General features: G+C 43.5%; 1 protein-coding gene across 4 annotated transcripts in view; it reads left to right on the top strand.

The window, feature by feature from the left end:
• The window catches only part of LOC132380951 (membrane cofactor protein-like), a 53,199-nt gene extending 45,280 nt beyond the window's left edge, over positions 1–7,919 (top strand). For all 4 annotated transcript variants that reach the window (XM_059949970.1, XM_059949972.1, XM_059949973.1 and 1 more), the window contains one exon: positions 5,736–7,919. Coding sequence is in view for 1 of the 4 variants with exons in the window: in XM_059949972.1 (XP_059805955.1) it covers positions 5,736–5,748 (13 nt within the window). In the remaining 3 variants the exon portion in view is untranslated. The remainder of the gene's footprint in view (positions 1–5,735) is intronic.
• The last annotated feature ends 10,764 nt before the right edge of the window (positions 7,920–18,683 follow it).

The raw sequence follows: 18,683 nt of genomic DNA, 5'->3' as shown, positions 1-18,683 counted from the left end.
GACAGGTTGGGTGGGTGGGCAGATGTATGGCAGATGCAGTTTAATGTGGATAAATGTGAGGTTATCCACTTTGGTGGCAAGAACAGGAAGGCAGATTACTACCTAAATGGAGTCAAGTTAGGAAAAGGGGAAGTACAACGAGATCCAGGTGTTCTTGTACATCAGTCAATGAAAGCAAGCATGCAGGTACAGCAGGCAGTGAAGAAAGCTAATGGCATGCTGGCTTTTAGAACAAGAGGAATTGCGTATAGGAGTAAAGAGGTCCTTCTGCAGCTGTACAGGGCCCTGGTGAGACCCCACCTGGAGTATTGTGTGCAGTTTTGGTCTCCAAATTTGAGGAAGGACATTCTTGCTATTGAGGGAGTGCAGCGTAGGTTCACAAGGTTAATTCCCGGAATGGCGGGACTGTCATATGTTGAAAGATTGGAGTGACTCGGCTTGTATACACTGGAATTTAGGATGAGAGGGGATCTGATTGAGACATATAAGATTATTAAGGGATTGAACATGCTGGAGGCATGTTCCCGCTGATGGGTGAGTCCAGAACTAGAGGCCACAGTTTAAGAATAAGGGGTAGGCCGTTTAGAACTGAGATGCGGAAAAACTTTTTCACCCAGGGAGTGGTGGATATGTGGAATGCTGTGCTCCAGAAGGCAGTGGAGGCCAAGTCTCTGGATGCATTCAAGACAGAGTTAGATAGAGCTCTTATAGATAGTGAAGGGATATGGGGAGAGGGCAGGAACGGGGTACTGATTGTGTATGATCGGCCATGATCACAGTGAATGGCGGTGCTGGCTAGAAGGGCCAAATGGCCTACTCCTGCACCTATTGTCTGTTGAATGCAGCAGGCCAGGCAGCATCTATAGGAAGAAGTACAGTGTACGTTTCGGCCTGAGACCTTTCGTCAGGACTAACTGAAAGAAGAGATAGTAAGAGATTTAAAAGTGGGAGGGGGAGTTCTGAAATGATAGGAGAAGACAGGAGGGGAGGGATGAAGTCTAGAACTGATAAGTTGATTGACAAAAGGGATACACAGCTGGAGAAGGGAAAGGATCATGGGATAGGAGGCCTAGGGAGAAAGAAAGGGGGAGGGGAGCACCGGAGGGAGATGGATAGCAGGCAAGGAGTGATTGTGAGAGGGGCAGAGAGAGAAAAGAAGAGAAAAGGGGGGGTTAATAAATAAGGGATGGGAGAAGGGGAGGGGGTATTAACAGAAGTTAGATAAATCAATGTTCATGCCATCAGGTTGGAGGCTACCTAGATGGAATATAAGGTGGTGTTCCTCCAACCTGAGTGTGGCTTCATCTTGACAGTAGAGCAGGCCATGGATAGACATATCAGAATGGGACGTGGAATTAAAATGTGCGGCCACTGGGAGATCCTGCTTTCTCTGGCGGACAAGAGCATAGATGTTCAGCGAAACAGTCTCCCAGTCTGCATCAGGTTTCACCAATATATAGAAGGCCACACTTGGAGCACTGGACACAGTATATCACACCAGCAGACTCACAGGTGAAGTGCCGCCTCACCTGGAAGGACTGTCTGGGGCCTTGAATGGTGGTGAGGGAGGAAGTGTAAGGGCAGATGTAGCACTTGTTCCGCTTACAAGGGTAAGTGCTGGGAGGGAGATCGGTGGGAAGGGATGGGGGGGACAAATGGACAACGGAGTCGCGTAGGGAGCGATCCCTGCGGAAAGCAGAAAGGGGGGAGAGGGAAAGATGTGCTTGGTAGTGGGATCCCGTTGGCATTGGAGGAAATTATGGAGAATTATATGTTGGACCCGGAGGCTGGTGAGGTGGTAGGTGAGGACAAGGGGAACCCTATCCCTAGTGGGGTGAGAGCAGAGTTGATGGTGGAGGAAGGGAAGCCCCTTTCTTTTAAAAAAGGAAGACATCTTTGTCCTGGGATAAAAAACCTTATCCTGAGAGCAGATGTGGCAGAGGCGGAGGAATTATGAGAAGGGGATGGCATTTTTGCAAGAGACAGGGAGGGAGTCAGGTAGCTGTGAGAGTCAGTAGGCTTATAGTACAAACCCCATTTCCAGAAAAGTTGGGATATTTTCCAAAATGCAATAAAAACAGAAATCTGTGATATGTTAATTCATGTGAACCTTTATTTAACTGACAAAAGTACAAAGAAAAGATTTTCAATAGTTTTACTGACCAATTTAATTGTATTTTGTAAATATACACAAATTTAGAATTTGATGGCTGCAACACAATAAAAGTTGGGACAGAGGCATGTTTACCATTCATTATGTTACATCACCTCTCCTTTTAATAACACTTTTTAATCGTTTTGGAACTGAGGATACTAATTGTAGTAGATTTGCAATTGGAAATTTTGTCCATTCTTGCTTGATATAAGACTTCAGCTGCTCAACAGTCCATGGTCTCCGTTGTCTGATTCTCCTCTTCATGATGCACCATACATTTTCAATAGGAGATAGATCTGGACTGGCAGCAAGCCAGTCAAGCACATGCACACTGTGTCTACAAAGCCACGCTGTTGTAGCCCGTGCAGAATGTGGTCTGGCATTGTCCTGCTGAAATAAGCTTGGACATCCCGGGAACAGACATCGTCTTGATGGCAACGTATGTCTCTCTAAAATCCTAATACACGCCTCAGAATCAATGGTACCTTCACATACATGCAACTCAGCCATGCCGTGGGCACTGATGCACCCCCATACCATCACAGATGCTGGCTTTTGCACCTTTCGCTGATAACAATCAGGATGATCATTTTCATCTTTGGCATGGAGAACTCGATGCCCGGTTTTTCCGAAAACTAGCTGATATGTGGACTCATCTGACCACAGCACACGGTTCCACGGTCTTTCGGTCCATCTGAGATGAGCTCGAGCCCAGAGAACTTGCCGGCGTTTCTGCATAGAGTTGATGTATGGCTTCCTCCTTGCATAATAAAGTTTCAAGTTGCATTTCTGAATGCAGCGACGGACTGTGTTAAGTGGCAATCGTTTTCTGAAGTACTCCCAAGCCCAGGTGGCTATAATTGTCTCAGAAGCATGACGGTTTCTTAGGCAGTGCCACCTGAGGGCTCGAAGATCATGCGCATTCAACAGTGGTTTCCGACCTTGCCCTTTACACACTAAGATGTCTCTGAATTCTCTGAATCTTTTCACAATATTATGTACTGTAGATGTTGAAAGACCTAAATTCTCTGCAATCTTGCGTTGGGAAATGTTCCTTTTGAACTGACTAACAATTCTCTCACGAATTTTGGCACAAAGGGGTGAGCCACGACCCATCCTTGCTCGCAAAGACTGAGCCTTTGATGGATGCTACTTTTATACCCAGTCATGATATCTCACCTGCTACCAATTAGCCTGCTTGATGTGGAGTCTTCCAAACCGGTATTAATTGAATATTCTGTGCACTTTTCAATCTTATTTTAACTCTGTTCCAACTTTTGTTGAGTGTGTTGCAGCCATCAAATTCTAAATTTGTGTATATTTACAAAATACAATTAAGTTGGTCAGTAAAACTATTGAAAATCTTTTCTTTGTAGTTTTGTCAGTTAAATAAAGGTTCACGTGAATTAACATATCGCAGATTTTTGATTTTATTGCATTTTGGAAAATATCCCAACTTTTCTGGAAATGGGGTTTGTAGATATCTGCAAGATGGCGGCGCGGCGCAGCGGCCACTTTGGAATGAATATCTGTAATCTGGCATGTAGGATGCCATGTACAATCCTGATTTGATGGAGGTGGACGTGTGAAGCACGGAGGAACATCTGGTGAAACTTTTGAAATGCCTGTTTCGCTGCCGCTGCTACTGTGCGATCGGAAAAATCTCTGGGAGGAAGGCCCCGACGCCTCGGCTTTGCCTGTTGCTTGGCGGCCGGGGCCGGGGTTGAAGCGCTTGGCAGAGATGGTGCTCGGTGTCAGAGGCTCGAAGTTTTCGGACGGACTCAGAGTTGGCTGTGGTCAGAGCTCCCAAAGTGCTGTATCGGCAAGCTGTGGCGCTGGAGGTTCATGGCAGGAAGAGTTTTTCTTCCTTCTACCATCTGCGTGAGATGATGGGCTGTTGGGACTTTGAAACTTTCTTTTAAACCGTGCCATGGACTGCTCTTTATCAGATTACGGTATTGCTTTGCACTGTTGAAACTATGTTATAATTATGTGGTCTTTGTCAGTTAGTCTTTTATCAATTATGCTATTGTCTTCACTGTTGAAACTATATGTTAACTATAACTATATGTAACTATGTGGTTTTGTGTCGGTCTTGTAGCTTTAGTTTTATTTGATGGGTTTTTAGTTCCTTTCTGGAGAACATGCTAAGGCGGTAGCGCGTTACCAATACACAGCAGCCTCTCCGGACTCTGGATTGGAGATTACCAAATGTTATGTGGTTTTTCTTGTGTGGTCTGTTTTGTGCTTTTTCGTGATATTATTCCGGAGAACATTGTCTAATTTTTTAACTGCATTGTATTTGTGGTTTATAAATGACAATAAACTGAATTTGAATCTGAATCTGAATAAGCCGTCTCCAGAGACAGAAAGATCAAGAAAGGGGAGAGGGGTGTTGAAAATGAACCAGGTAAATTTGATGGTAGGGTGAAAGTTGGAGGCAAAGTTAATAAAGTCAACGAGCGCAGCATGGGTACAGGAAACGGCATCAATATAGCCGTTGATGTAGCGAAGGAAAAGTGGGGGTCGGATACCAGTATAGGCTTGGAACATGGACTGTTCCACAAAAGCCAACAAAAAGGCAGACATAGCTGGGACCCATACGGGTGCCCATGGCTACACCTTTGGTTTGGAGGAAGTGGGAGGAGCCAAAGGAGAAGTTATTAAGAGTGAGGGCTAATTCCGCTAGATGGAGGAGAGTGGTGGTAGAAGGGAACTGGTTAGGACTGGAATCCAAAAAGAAGCGGAGAGCTTTGCGATCTTCCTGGTGGGGGATGGAGGTATATAGGGACTGGACATCCATGGTGAAAATTAGATAGTGGGGGCCAGGGAACTTAAAATCATTGAAAAAATTCAAAGTGTGAGAAGTGTAATGAACATAGGTGGGAAAGGATTGAACAAGGGGGATAAAACAGTGTTGAGGTATGCAGAAATGAGATCGGTGGGGCAGGAGCAAGCTGAAACAGTGGGTCTGTCTACCTGGACAGGCATATTTGTGGATATTGGGTAAGAGGTAGAAATGGGAAGTGCAGAGTGTGGGAGCTGTGAGGATGGTGGCAGTGGATGGGAGATCCCCAGAGCTGATAAGGTTGGTGATGGTGTGGGAGACAGTGGCCTGGTGCTCCTTAGTGGAATCACACATTAAATTCCATTAAATGCACTGAAGAAGTTTAAATCTTTTCTTAAGAAGTTTTGTGAAACCCTCTCTCACTGCTCCCCATCTATAATTTCTATGGCTCTTCAACTTTTCTACCACATTTGACCCAGACCCATTACTATAGCCAGCTCTTAGCTTTGTCCCTCCCCCTCCAGTCTTCTCCTATCATTTTGGATCTCCCCCTCCCCCTCCCACTTTCAAATCTCTTACTATCTCTTCTTTCAGTTAGTCCTGGCGAAGGGTCTCGGCCCGAAATGTCGCCTGTACTTCTTTCCATAACTGGTGCCTGGCCTGCTGCGTTCCATCAGCATTTTGTGTTGCTTGAATTTCCAGCATCTGCAGATCTCTTCATGTTTGCATTCTTAACTAAACTCTTTCTACACTACATTACACACTTCTAATTTTTTTTCTTTCCTTCTACAGATCAGTACTATGAAGTTATCATTTTGAATTTGGTTAATCATGGCAGAGGTGTGGAACTGGAGCTTCTCCTGCTGTGTCGAACAAGTGTATCCCGTATAGACATTCGGTTAAGCAAATCCTGCTAAATCCTCTGCATTTCCCTAATAGTGCTTTTGAAAAAAAAATGGATGAGGATACACAGTCATTGAAACTCATTTGAACTTGTGTGCCAGCTCACAAAGTTGCTAAGCAGCAGAACAATTGGAAATGTTCCCATTCTTGCAAAGGAATGTTTATGAAACTTCAGATCAGATGCAAAGAAATTACAACAAAGATCGTCTTTATATTTTGTAATATTTCCCTGAAAATATTTCCCATTTGGAAGCTAAGGAGTACCTGATCCCAGTTTCTGCTGGAGGATACAAGTTGTATGATTGTTTCTTGGTATTTCTAAATTAATAATTGATAAGGATTTTTCCAGGAGAAGATAATTATTGGGCCTGTTTGAGTGCTATTTAATATTTAAATCTGATTTTTTGATTTGTGAGTGCTTTTGAAATCAGCAAAACCAGTGCCAGAGTATTCTTGTTCAGAGGATCTCATTTTGTTTCAGTAACCTGTTTTAAACATCTGGACAGATGATAGTGACATTGGTAATAAACCACCTTACTGAGGTTAATTACATTTTGTTCGAAACCATTCCACCATCGAAGATGCAAAAAAAAACAAATGCTTCAAAAGAAGTCAACTTGTGTTTTTAAAACCTAATTAGAACTTCTGGTTAATTTCACTGAAGTCCTGCACAGCAGAAATGTAACTTGCTCTTTGCTAATTTAGCTCAAAAGGTAGATTTGTTTCTCTTTCCTTGTGTGCTGCTTTCAGGATGCTCCTGGCAAAGCGTTGTTAGTCTTTATACCTCTTCTAAAGTTGGGGTAGGATTACCCCTCCAAAGGCATGCAGTTCTGAACAACGCAAGCAAGTAGGTGGTTGCTTGAGGGGTGCAACTGAACCGCTCTCCTTTGCAGAAGAGGCCAGAATCTTCCCATGTCACCCGATGTGAGACCACTATTCTTACTTAAACCCTTCACCCCTACTGGGACCTAGGCCTCTGACAGCTTCTCGCCAGAGTCCTCTGTCCTGCGCACGTCTTTCTAATTGTCCCCAGGTATGGCCCGTCTTCTAGGCGAAGATCCTCGCTCTCCCAGGGATGAGGCCCTTGTAGCTTCTGGTGGTGCTTCTGTTGATCTGGGTTTTTATGGGAAGGGGTTGCTAGGGATTTGTAGAAGCTGAGGGTCAGAGAGAACTGAAGATGGAGAGTTGTGAGGAAGCTGGAACAGAGTGGGAGTTTAGAGGCAAAGCTTGAGACACAGCTAAACATCCAATAAGGGGACTCCTGCTGGGAAGAGGGTTGAAGCCAGACTAGACATTACACTAAGCTGGAGGGAAAATTTCAGATGAAACCAGAGCTTGGGTGAGAAGTCCTGTCGATTTTAGTTGTTGAGCGGATGGGAGTCGCACAGATAACATGAGCAAGTAAGTTTTGTCCATAGTGTATTAAGGATCGCGTTTATTGTGCGAATAGTGCACATTGTGGCCTTATTTATTTAGAAGTTCCAAGGTGCAATAGAATTGCTCTTGGCTTGTGATTTAATTTTTCACTTTATAATTGTAAACCAAATAAAGTGCTGAAGAATTCTTGCACTTAAGTTACAGTATTGGCACCTTATACCTAAAATTTGGTGTTTTTGTTATATGCCCGATGATATTTATTAGTAAAATCATGGTTGAAGTTACCATATACTTTTGAATGTACTCAACACATCTGTTCACAAAGTTCACGTTCCCAGTGGGAAAGATATAGCATGCATCCTGTATCCACTGTTGTTACAACATTTTTGTTTTTGATGGGCAGGGCTCATCCTGTTGCTCTTCTTCACTTTGGAATATGGTGTTTACTTGTTTATTTTGCAGTGCTTATCAAGGTCATGTATATTATAAAATAGACCTAATGTCAAAGACTTAGTAAGTTCTGAATCTCAAAGTACCACCCAGTTGTCAGTTTAACTTTTAAAGTACAGTGAAAGTTGATTAACTTGTTTTTGTCTAAACGAGCCCGTTCAGCTTTGGATCTAATGTCCAAGCATTAAATATAGTTTCCAAGTGCTGTTATCTCAACTGCTCATGTTAATAAAATCATTGCACTAATTAATTTCTCTCTTTCTTCCACCTTATATGCTGCCCAATGAATACCTTTGTTGCAGGCTGTTCATTTGAACAATAAACCGGTCGTCACTGTTCTAATTGGGATCTCACCCTTATGGCCAGATCCTAGAAACCTTCACTGTTGAAAGTGTGATGGTGTCTAGCTCGAATTCAGAGGATTATAATGCCAGTTCATTGGCTCTAATGGGCAACAAGATGTCATCGGAGAAGGGGGTCAGCCGGAACCGTTGACTGTTCACTCTCTTCCCTAGTGCTGCCTGACCTGCTGAGTTCTTCCAGCATCTTTATAGTACATGCCCTCTAAACCAGGCAGCATCCTGGTAAATCTCTACTGCACCCTCTCTGAAGTCTCCACATCTTTCCTACAATGGGATTATCAGAAATTAAATCAATGCTCTAGATGTATCCTAATGAGGACTCTAAATATTTACTTATTTGGGAATCTTTTAGCAATGGTTCTGTGGCCTCCCAAGCTGTATAGTTATTAAGTAAATAGTGGATGTTGTATACAAGTTGAGAGAATTTTAAAGGTGAGATGGGGAATCAGGTTTATTATTACCAACAGGTGTCATGAAGTTTGTTAGCAACAGCAGTTCAATGCAATATATAGTATAGAAGATAAAAATAAATACATAAATCAATTACAGAATATGCATATTGAATAGATTAAAAACATGCAAAAACAGAAATACTATATATTTTTAAAAAGTGAGGCAGTGCCCAAGGGTTCAATGTCCATTTAAGAATCAGATGGCAGAAGGCAAGAAGCTGTTCCTGAATCGCTGAGTGTGTGCCTTCAGGCTTCGGGACCTCCTTCCTGATGGTAATAGAAAAGGGCATGCCCTGGGTGCTGGAGATCCTTAATAATGGACACTTTCTGAGACATTGCTCCCTGATGATGTCATGGGTACTTTGTAGGCTAGTACCCAAGATGTAGCTAACTAGATTTACTACCCAATGCAGATTCTTTCGGTCCTGTGCAGTAGCCCCTCCCGCCATACCAAACAGTGATGCAGCCTGTCAATATGTTCTCCACGGTACATGGAGAAGTAAGTCTGAGAATCAGAACAGGAGTGATGCAGGAGCCATTTTGATTTTTTCTTCTCATCGGGGTTAAGAGAGGCGGGACTGTGCAGGCGTGTGACGTTGGGCAGTGAAGTGCGGAAGATTTAAAAGGAACACAACCTAATACAGCGAGCAGCGGAGTGAGCCAGAAGCAGTGAAGAGGCAAGGTAGGTTTAGTTTTCAATTTTTCCTGTTATTTGAGGAAAGGGAATTATGAGTGTGAGGGCAGCTTGTTGTTCTCAGTGTCGGATGTGGGAGGTCCTGGAGTCTCATAGCCTCCTGGACGTCCACATCTGCACCAGGTGCACCAATCTGCAGCTCCTAAGGGACCGTGTTAGGGAACTGGAGCTTTAGCTCGATGACCTTTGTCTGGTCAGGGAGAGTGAGGAGTTGATCGAGAGGAGTTACAGGCAGGTGGTCACACCAGGACCACGGGAGGCAGACAGGTGGGTCACAGTTAGGAGGGGGAAGGGGAAGAGTAAGATACTAGAGAGTACCCCAGTGGCTGTACCCCTTGACAATAAGTACTCCTGTTTCAGCACTGTTGGGGTGGACAGGCTACCTGGGGAAAGCAACAGTTGCCATGCCTCCAGCACAGTCTGTCCTGTAGCTCCGAAGGGTAGGGAAAGGAAGAGGAAGGCAGTAGTAATAGGGGACTCAATAGTTAGGGGTCAGATAGGTGATTCTGTGGACACAGTCAGGAGACCCGGATGGTAGTTTGCCTCCCTGGTGCCAGAGTCCGGGATGTTTCGCATCCACAATATCCTGAAATGGGAGGGTGAGGAGCCAGAAATCGTGGTACATATAGGTACCAATGACATAGGTAGGAAAAGGGAAGAAGTCCTGAAAGGAGAATATAGGGAGTTAGGAAGGCAGTTGAGAAGAAGGACCATAAAGGTAGTAATCTCGGGATTTCTGTCTGTGCCACACGACAGTGAGAGTAGGAATGGAATGAGGTGGAGGATAAATGCATGGCTGAGGGATTGGAGCAAGGGGCAGAGATTCAAGTTTCTGGATCATTGGGACTAATTTTGGGGCAGGTGTGACCTGTACAAAAGGGACGGGTTGCACTTGAATCCTAGGGGGACCAATATCCTGGCGGGGAGATTTGCTAAGGCTGCTGGGGAGACTTTAAACTAGAATGGTTGGGGGGTGGCAATCCCCTAGGAGACTAGGAGAGAGAAGGTTAGTTCACAAATAGAGAAAGCTAGTAGACAGTGTGTGAGGGAGGATAGGCAGGTGATAGAGAAGGGGAGCGCTCAAACCGAAGATATAGGGGAGAAGAAAGAAAAAGATAGTAAAGTTGTTTGCACCATTAGGGATAAACAGAGAGTAAGGTGGAGAATTTCTTAAATGCATTTATTTTAATGCTAGGAGCACTGTAAGAAAGGTGGATGAGCTTAGAGCATGGATTGCTACTTGGAAATATGATGATTTAGCTATTAGTGAAACATGGTTGCAGGAGTGGTGTGATTGGCAACTAAATATTCCTGGATTTCGTTGCTTCAGGTGTGATAGAATCGGAAGGGCAAGAGGCAGAGGTATTGCATTGCTTGTCAAGAGAAAATATTACAGCGGTGCTCTGGCAGGATAGATCAGAGGGCTCGTCTAGGGAGGCTATTTGGGTGGAATTGAGGAATGGGAAAAATGTAGTAACACTTATAGGGGTGTATTATAGACCACCTAATGGGGAGCGAGAATTGGAGGAGCAAATTTGTAAGGATATAGTAGATATTTGTAGTAAGCATAAGGTTGTGATTGTGGGAGATTTTAGTTTTCCACACATAGACTGGGAAACCCATTCTGTAAAAGGGCTGGACGGTTTGGAGTTTGTAAAATGTGTGCAGGATAGTTTTTTGCAGCAATACATAGAGGTACCAACTAGAGAAGGGGCAGTGTTGGATCTCCTGTTAGGGAATGAGATAGGTCAGGTGACAGAGGTATGTGTGGGGGAGCACTTCAGGTCCAGTGATCACAATGCCATTAGTTTCAACATAATTATGGAGAAGGATAGGACTAGACCCAGGGTTGAGATTTTTGATTGGAGAAAGGCTAACTTTGAGGAGATGGGAAAGGATTTAGAAAGAGTGGATTGGGACAATTTGTTTTATGGGAAGGATGTAATAGAGAAATGGATGTCATTTAAAGGTGAAATTTTGAAGGTACAGAATTTTTATGTTCTTGTTAGGTTGAAAGGAAAGGTTAGAAGTTTGAGAGAGGCATGGTTTTCAAGGGATATTGGAAACTTGGTTCAGAAAAAGAGAGATCTACAATAAATTAGGCAGCATGGAGTAAATGAGGTGCTCGAGGAATATAAAGAATGTAAAATGAATCTGAAGAAAGAAATTAGAAAAGCTAAAAGAAGATACGAGGTTGCTTTGGCAAGTAAGGTGAAAATAAATCCAAGGAGAAGGATATTGAATGAAAATAAATACTAAGGAGAAGGATATTGAATTGTGTAAGGTAAGGGAAACAAGTAGGATAGTTATGGAAACTATGATGATTAAAGAAGAGGAAGTACTGGCGCTTTAAAAAAATATATAAAAGTGGATAAGTCTACGGTCCTGACAGAATATTCCCTTGGACCTTGAGGGAAATTAGTGTAGAAGTAGCAGGGGCTCTGACAGAAATATTTCAAATGTCTTTAGAAACAGGGATGGTGTCAGAGGATTGGCATATTGCTCATGTGGTTCCATTGTTTAAAAAAGGGTTCTAAGAGTAAATCTAGCAATTATCAGTCTGTAAGTTTGATGTCAGTGGTGGGTAAATTAATGGAAAGTATTCTTAGAGATGGTATATATAATTATCTGGATAGACAGGGTCTGATTAGGAACAGTCAACATGGATTTGTGCGTGGAAGGTCATATTTGACAAATCTTATTGAATTTTTTGAAGAGGTTACTAGGAAAGTTGACAAGGGTAAAGCAGTGGATGTTGTCTATATGGACTTCAGTAAGGCCTTTGACAAGGTTTCGCACGGAATGTTAGGAAGGTTCAATCGTTAGGTATTAATATTGAAGTAGTAAAATGGATTCAACAGTGGCTGGATGGGAGATTCTGGCATCTGGTGGAGTAATGATGGATAATTGTTTGTCAGGTTGGAGGCTGGTGACTAGTGGTGTGCTTCAGGGATCTGTACTGGGTCCAATGTTGTTTGTCATATACATTAATGATCTGAATGATGGGGTGGTAAATTGGATTAGTAAGTATGCAGATGATACTAAGATAGTTGGCGTTGTGGATAATGAAATAGGTTTTCAAAGCTTGCAGAGAGATTTAGACCAGTTAGAAGAGTGGGCTGGAAGATGGCAGATGGAGTTTAATGCTGATAAGTGTGAGGTGCATTTCAGTAGGACTAATCGGAATAGGACATACATGGTAAATGGTAGGGCATTGAGGATTGCAGTATAACAGAGTGATCTAGGAATAATGGTGCATAGTTCCCTGAAGGTGGAATCTAATGTGGATAGGATGGTGAAGAAAGCTTTTGGTATGCTGGCCTTTATAAATCAGAGCATTGAGTATAGGAGTTGGGATGTAATGTTAAAATTGTACAAGGCATTGGTAAGGCCGAATTTGGAGTATTGTGTACAGTTCTGGTCACCGAATTATAGGAAAGGTGTCAACAAAATAGAGTACAGAGGAGATTTACTAGAATGTTACCTGGGTTTCAGCACCTAAGTTACAGAGAAAGGTTGAACAAGTTGGGTCTTTATTCTTTGGAGCATAGAAGGTTGAGGGGGGACTTGGTAGAGGTGGTTAAAATTATGAGGGGGATAGATAGAGTTGACATGGATAGGGTTTTTCCATTGAGAGAAGGGGAGATTCAAACAAGAGGACATGAGTTGAGAGTTAGGGGGCAAAAGTTTAAGTGTTTGGGGTAACGCGAGGGGGAACTTCTTTACTCGGAGTGGTAGCTGGTAGAGGCAGGTTCGATATTGTCATTAAAAATAATTGGATAGGTATATGGACAGGAAAGGAATGGAGGGTTTTGGGCTGAGTGCAGGTCGATGGGAATAGATGAGAGTAAGCGTTCGGCACGGACTAGAAGGGCCAAGATGTCCTGTTTCCATGCTGTTATTGTTATATGCTTATATCTATAGAAGTTTTTGAGTGCATTTGTTGACGTACCAAATCTCAGAAAACTCCTAATGAAGTATAGCTGCTATCTTGCCTTCTTTATAGCTGCATCAATTTGTTGGGTTCAGGTTAGGTGCTCAGAGATCTTGACACCCAGGAACTTGAAACTGCTCACTCTGTCTGGTTATGATCCCTCTATGAGGATTGGTATGTGTTTCTTCATCTTACCCTTCCTGAAGTCCACCATCAGCTCTTTCGTCTTACTGGCGTTGAGTGCTAAGTTGTTTCTGCGGCATCATTATACTAATAGGCATATCTGGCTCCTGTGTGCCCTCTCATCACTGTCTGAGATTCTACCAACAATGGTTGTATCATCTGCAAATTTTATAGATGGCATTTAAACTGTACCTAGCCACACAGTCATGGGATTAGGGAGTGTTTAAGCTCAGCATGCTGTTGTTATAGTGGAGGATAAGGCTGCCAAGATTGGGGAATTTTGGTGAACAAAGAATATTGAGGGTGTTGTCAGGAAAAAGGAGATATCCCATTGTAGAAAAAATGTGGAGGCTTTGGAGAGGGTGTGGAAGAGACTCATTCAGGACACTGCCTGAATGAGAGAGCATGTGCTATAAAGAGAAGTTGGATAAAGTTAGGTTTTCTTCTGGAGTAGCGGAAACTGAACTGAAATGTATTGTTTATGTTGATAACTGACACAGTCTGAGGATTGTCATGTGCAGCCCACAAGTGTTGCCCTGCTCCAACTTATGAATCATAACTCATGTGTCTTTGGAATGTGGGAAACTGGAGCACCCAGAGGAAGACATGCTGTTCAATGATGTGTCTATTTTAATGTCAGTATTACCATGAATAAAGCGGATGACCTTGGAGCGTGGATCAGCACTTAGAGCTATGATGTTGTGGCCATTACAGAGGTTTGGATGGTGCAGGAGTAGGAATGGCTGCTTCAAGTGCCAGGCTTTAGATATTTCAGAAAGGATAGTGAGGGAGGCAAAAGAGGTGGGGACGTGGCACTCTTGATCAGAGATGGCATCACGGCTGCAGAAAAGGAGGAAATCATGGAGGGGTTGTCTACGGAGTCTCTGTGGGTGGAAATTAGGAACAGGAATGGGTCAATAACTCTACTGGATGTTTTTTATAGACCACCCAATAGTAACAGGGATATTGAAGAGCAGATAGGGAGACAGATTCTGCATAGGAGTAATAATAATAGGGTTGTTGTGGTGGGAGATTTTAATTTCCCAAATATTGATTAGCATCTCCCTAGAGTGAGGGGTTTAGATAGAGGGGAGAGTTTGTTAGATGTCTTCAGGAAGGTTTCTTGGCACAATATGTAGGTAAGACTACAAGAGGAGAGGCTGTACTTGATCTGGTATTGGGAAATGAACCTGGTCAGGTGTCAGGTCTCTCAGTGGGAGAGCATTTTGGAAATAGTGATCACAATTCTACCTCCTTTACCATTGCATTGGAGAGGGATAGGAACAAACAAATTAGGGAAACGTTTAATTGGTGTAAGGGGAACTATGAGGCTATCAGGCAGGAACTTGGAAGCATAATTTGGAAACTGATGTTCTCAGGGAAATGTACCAAAGAAATGTGGTAAATGTTCAAGGGGATATTTGCATGGGTTTCTGAGTAGGTACATTCCAATGAGATGTGGAAAGGATGTATGGTACAAGATCCAAGGTGCACGAAGGCTGTTGTAAATCTAGTCAAGAAGAAGAGCTTACGAAAGGTTTAAAAAACTAGGTAATGATATGAATCTAGAAGATTATAAGGCTTGCAGGAAGGAGTTTAAGAATGAAATTAGGAGAGCCAGAAGGAGCCATGAGAAGGCCTTGGCAGACAGGATTAAGGAAAATCCCAAGGCATTCTACAAGTATGTGAAGAGCAAGAGGATAAGACAAGAGAATAGGGCCAATCAAGTGCAACAATGGAAAAGTATGTATGGAACTGGAGGAAATAGCAGAGGTACTTAATGAATACTTTGCTTCAGTATGCACTTTGGAAAAGGATCTTGGCAATTGTATGGATGACTTGCAGTGGACTGAAAAGCCTGAGAATGTAGATATTAAGAAAGGATGTGCAGGAGGTTTTGGAAAGCATCAAGTTGGGTAAGTCACCAGGACCAGATGGGATGTACCCCAGGCTATGGTGGGAGGTGAGGGAGGAGATTGCTGAGCCTCTGGCAATGATCTTTGCATCATCAATGAGGACTGGAGAGGTTCCGGAGGATTGGAGTGTTGCGAATGTTGTTCCCTTATTCAAGAAAGGGAGTAGAGATACCTCAGGAAATTATAGCCCAGTGAGTCTTAATTTGGTGGTTGGTAAGTTGATGGAGAAGATCCTGAGAGGCAGATTTATGAACATCTGAAGAGACATAATATGATTAGGAATAGTCAACATGATTTTGTCAAAGGCCTTATGAGCCTGATTGAATTTTTTGAGGATGTGACTAAGCACATTGATGAAGGAAGAGCAGTAGATGCAATGTATATGAATTTTAGCAAGGCATTTCATAAGTTACCCTTATTGAGAAAGTAAGGAGGCATGGGATCCAAGGGGACATTGCCTTGTGGATCCAGAACTGGCTTTCCCACAGAAGGCAAAGAGTGGTTGTAGACGGGTCATATTCTGCAAGGAGGCCAGTGACCAGTGGTGTGCCTCAGGGATCTGTTCTGGGACCCCTACTCTTTGTGGCTTTTATAAATGACCTGGATGAGGAAGTGGAGGGTTGGGTTGGTAAATTTGCTGATGACACAAAGGTTGGGTGTGTTCTGGATAGTGTGGAGGGCTGTCAGAGTTTACAACGAGACATTGGTAGGATGCAAAACTGGGCTGAGAAGTGGCAGATGGAGTTCAACCCAGATAAGTGTGAGGTGGTTCTTTTTGGTAGGTCAAATATGATGGCAGAATATAGTATTAATGGTAAGAATCTTGGCAGTATGGAGGATCAGAGGGATCTTGGGGTCCAAACCCATAGGACGCTCAAAGCTGACTCTGGTTTAAGAGCTGAGAGATAATGTTGCAGCTATGTAGGACCCTGATAGGACTTGGAGTACTGTACTCCGGTCGCCTCATTATAGGAAGGACTTGGAAACTATAGAAAGGGTGCAGAGGAGATTTACAAGTCTGTTGCCTGGATTGGGGAGCATGTCTTATGAAAACAGGTTGAGTGAACTTGGCCTTTTCTCCTTGGAGTGAAGGAGGATGAGAGGTGATCTGATAGAGGTGTACAAGATAATGAGAGGCATTGATCATGTGGATAGTCAAAAGGCTTTTCCCCAGAGCTGAATTGGCTAGCATGAGAGAGCATAGTTTTAAGGTGCTTGGAAGTACAACTTTGCAGGTACAGAGGAGATGTCAGATAAGTTTTTTTACGCAGAGTGGTGAGTGCATGGAATGGGTTACCGGCAATGGTGGTGGAGGCCTATACAATAGGGCCTTTTAAGAGACTCTTGTATGGCTACATGGAGCTTAGAAAAATAGAGGGCTAAGGGTAAAGCCTAGGTAGTTCTAAGGTAGGGACATGTTCGACACAGCTTTGTGGGCTGAAGGGCCTGTATTATGCTGTAGAGCTTCTATGTTTCTATGGGTAAAATGGTAAGGCTTACTGACAGGCAGAAATTGAACCCCGATCACTGGCATTGTGTTGCACTGACCACTAAACTACCCTGCCACTCTCAAGTGTAAAGGTACATTAGAGGGAAATTAGGCCAAAAGGTGTATGTCCAAATTCCCATGCTAGGGATGTCTAAAACAAGAGGAAATGGGTTTAAAGTGAGAGTGAAGAGGTTACCAAAGACCTGATGGATAAAATACTAACACAGCCATCGTTTGGGATGAGCTACCAGAGGAGGTTGTGGAGGCAGAAGCAGTAGCAAGACTTAAAGTATCTGCATGGGGACTTAAAAGAAAATATCACTGAGCAATGTGGAATGAATGCAGAATCTATTGGCATTTGGGAAGATGGTTAGGGATAGTCAGCCTATCTGTGCATGGGAAATTATGTCAATAATTTTCTTTATTTAAACAGGTGACCAAGAGGATTGATGCAGGCAGGGCAGTAGATGTTACATGCATGGACTTTGGCAAGGTCCCTGTGATAGGCTGATCTGGAAAGTTGGATCACGTGGGATCAAATTTGAGCCAGCCTTCTAGGTACAAAATTGGCATGGAAGGTGGAGGTAGGATTATCAGGAAGGTAGAGGAAGGCTGCTTCTTGGACTGTAGGCCTGAGACCAGTGTTATGCTGCAGGGAATGGTGCTGGGTCCTCTCTCGTTTGGAGGGTTGGCACGGTTCGTCAGTTTGTGGACGACACCACAATTGGGTTTTTGTGGTGAGAGGGGCACAGGAAGGAGAACTGAAGGAACAAGCTTTAGCACACAGAGGGTGGTGGGATATGGAAGAAGAAACAAGTGTGAAAGTTGAAGGGAGTGCCATGAAGAACACAGGGAGATTTAGGGGCAGGCTGTGGGAGGGAAATTGATGAGATATTCTCCAGATTTAAATAGGGGAGAGGCGTGAATACAGCATAAACACTAAGGTGGACTGGTAGTGCAGAAAGGCCTGTGTCTCTGTTGTGAGTTTGACTTAATGTTATGTTGGTGACACCACTATAGTGGGACAAATCTCAGATAACAATAAGTCTGAGAACAGGAAGGAGATAGCTCAGTGACAAGGCAGTATGCCAATAAAGTTTCCCTCATTGTCAGCAAAACAAAGAAACTGGTCATTGATCTCAGGAAGGAGCTTGATGAATAGACTCCTGTCTATATCAATGGTGTTGAGGTCAAGAGGGTGGAGAGCTTCAAGATCTGAAGAATGAACATCATCAATACCCTGTTCTGGTCCAACAATGTAGATGCCATGGCCAAGGAAGTTCACCAAAGCCTCTACCTGGGCTAAAGAAATTAATGTGTCCCTTATGGTCATTGCCATTGTCTATTGATGATTCATAAAAATAGTTCCAAATGGTTGTCATGGCCAGAGTGGTAGTGGGAAGAAGCTCCCACTACCTATAAAGTGCACCCAATAGTGTGCATCAAATTAGCCTCTGATAACCAAATCCAACAACTGGCCTTCACGTGGCGGAACTCTTTACACTGACAGGAGAAGGGACGAAGGCCTTAAAACCAGTTGCTTTGGGCAGGTGGGGCCCATTATCATACCGCAGCTGACTAGACATCTATTTTGCGGTTGAACTACCTCAAAAACCACAAAAAAAGAACGTCCAGAAAGCTGAGCAAACTCTGTGTTGGAGCCTGGAACGTCAGGACATTCATGGGGAACAAGATCAGTAACAGACCAGAGAGGTGAACTACTCTTGTAGGGCACGTGCTTCAGAAGTACGTAGATATTGCAGAGCTCAGTGAGGCACACCTGGCCGAGACTGGTGAAATCACTGAAGTAGGGGCTGGCTACATGTTTTTCTGGAGTGCCAAGGGAAAGGATGAGGCTTGAGAAGCCGGAATTGGCTTTGCCGTCCAGACCACAATAGTCAGGAACCTGGAGTCCCTCCCCAGAGGCATCAACGATCGCCTCATGGTAATGAGGTGCCTCTGAAAGCCAAGACTCATCTG

Source organism: Hypanus sabinus, chromosome 25, assembly GCF_030144855.1.
Source record: "Hypanus sabinus isolate sHypSab1 chromosome 25, sHypSab1.hap1, whole genome shotgun sequence".
In the NCBI taxonomy this organism is placed as follows: domain Eukaryota; kingdom Metazoa; phylum Chordata; class Chondrichthyes; order Myliobatiformes; family Dasyatidae; genus Hypanus; species Hypanus sabinus.
The sequence above is the reverse complement of the archived record's forward strand: the minus strand, read 5'-3'. Positions and strand labels throughout refer to the sequence as shown.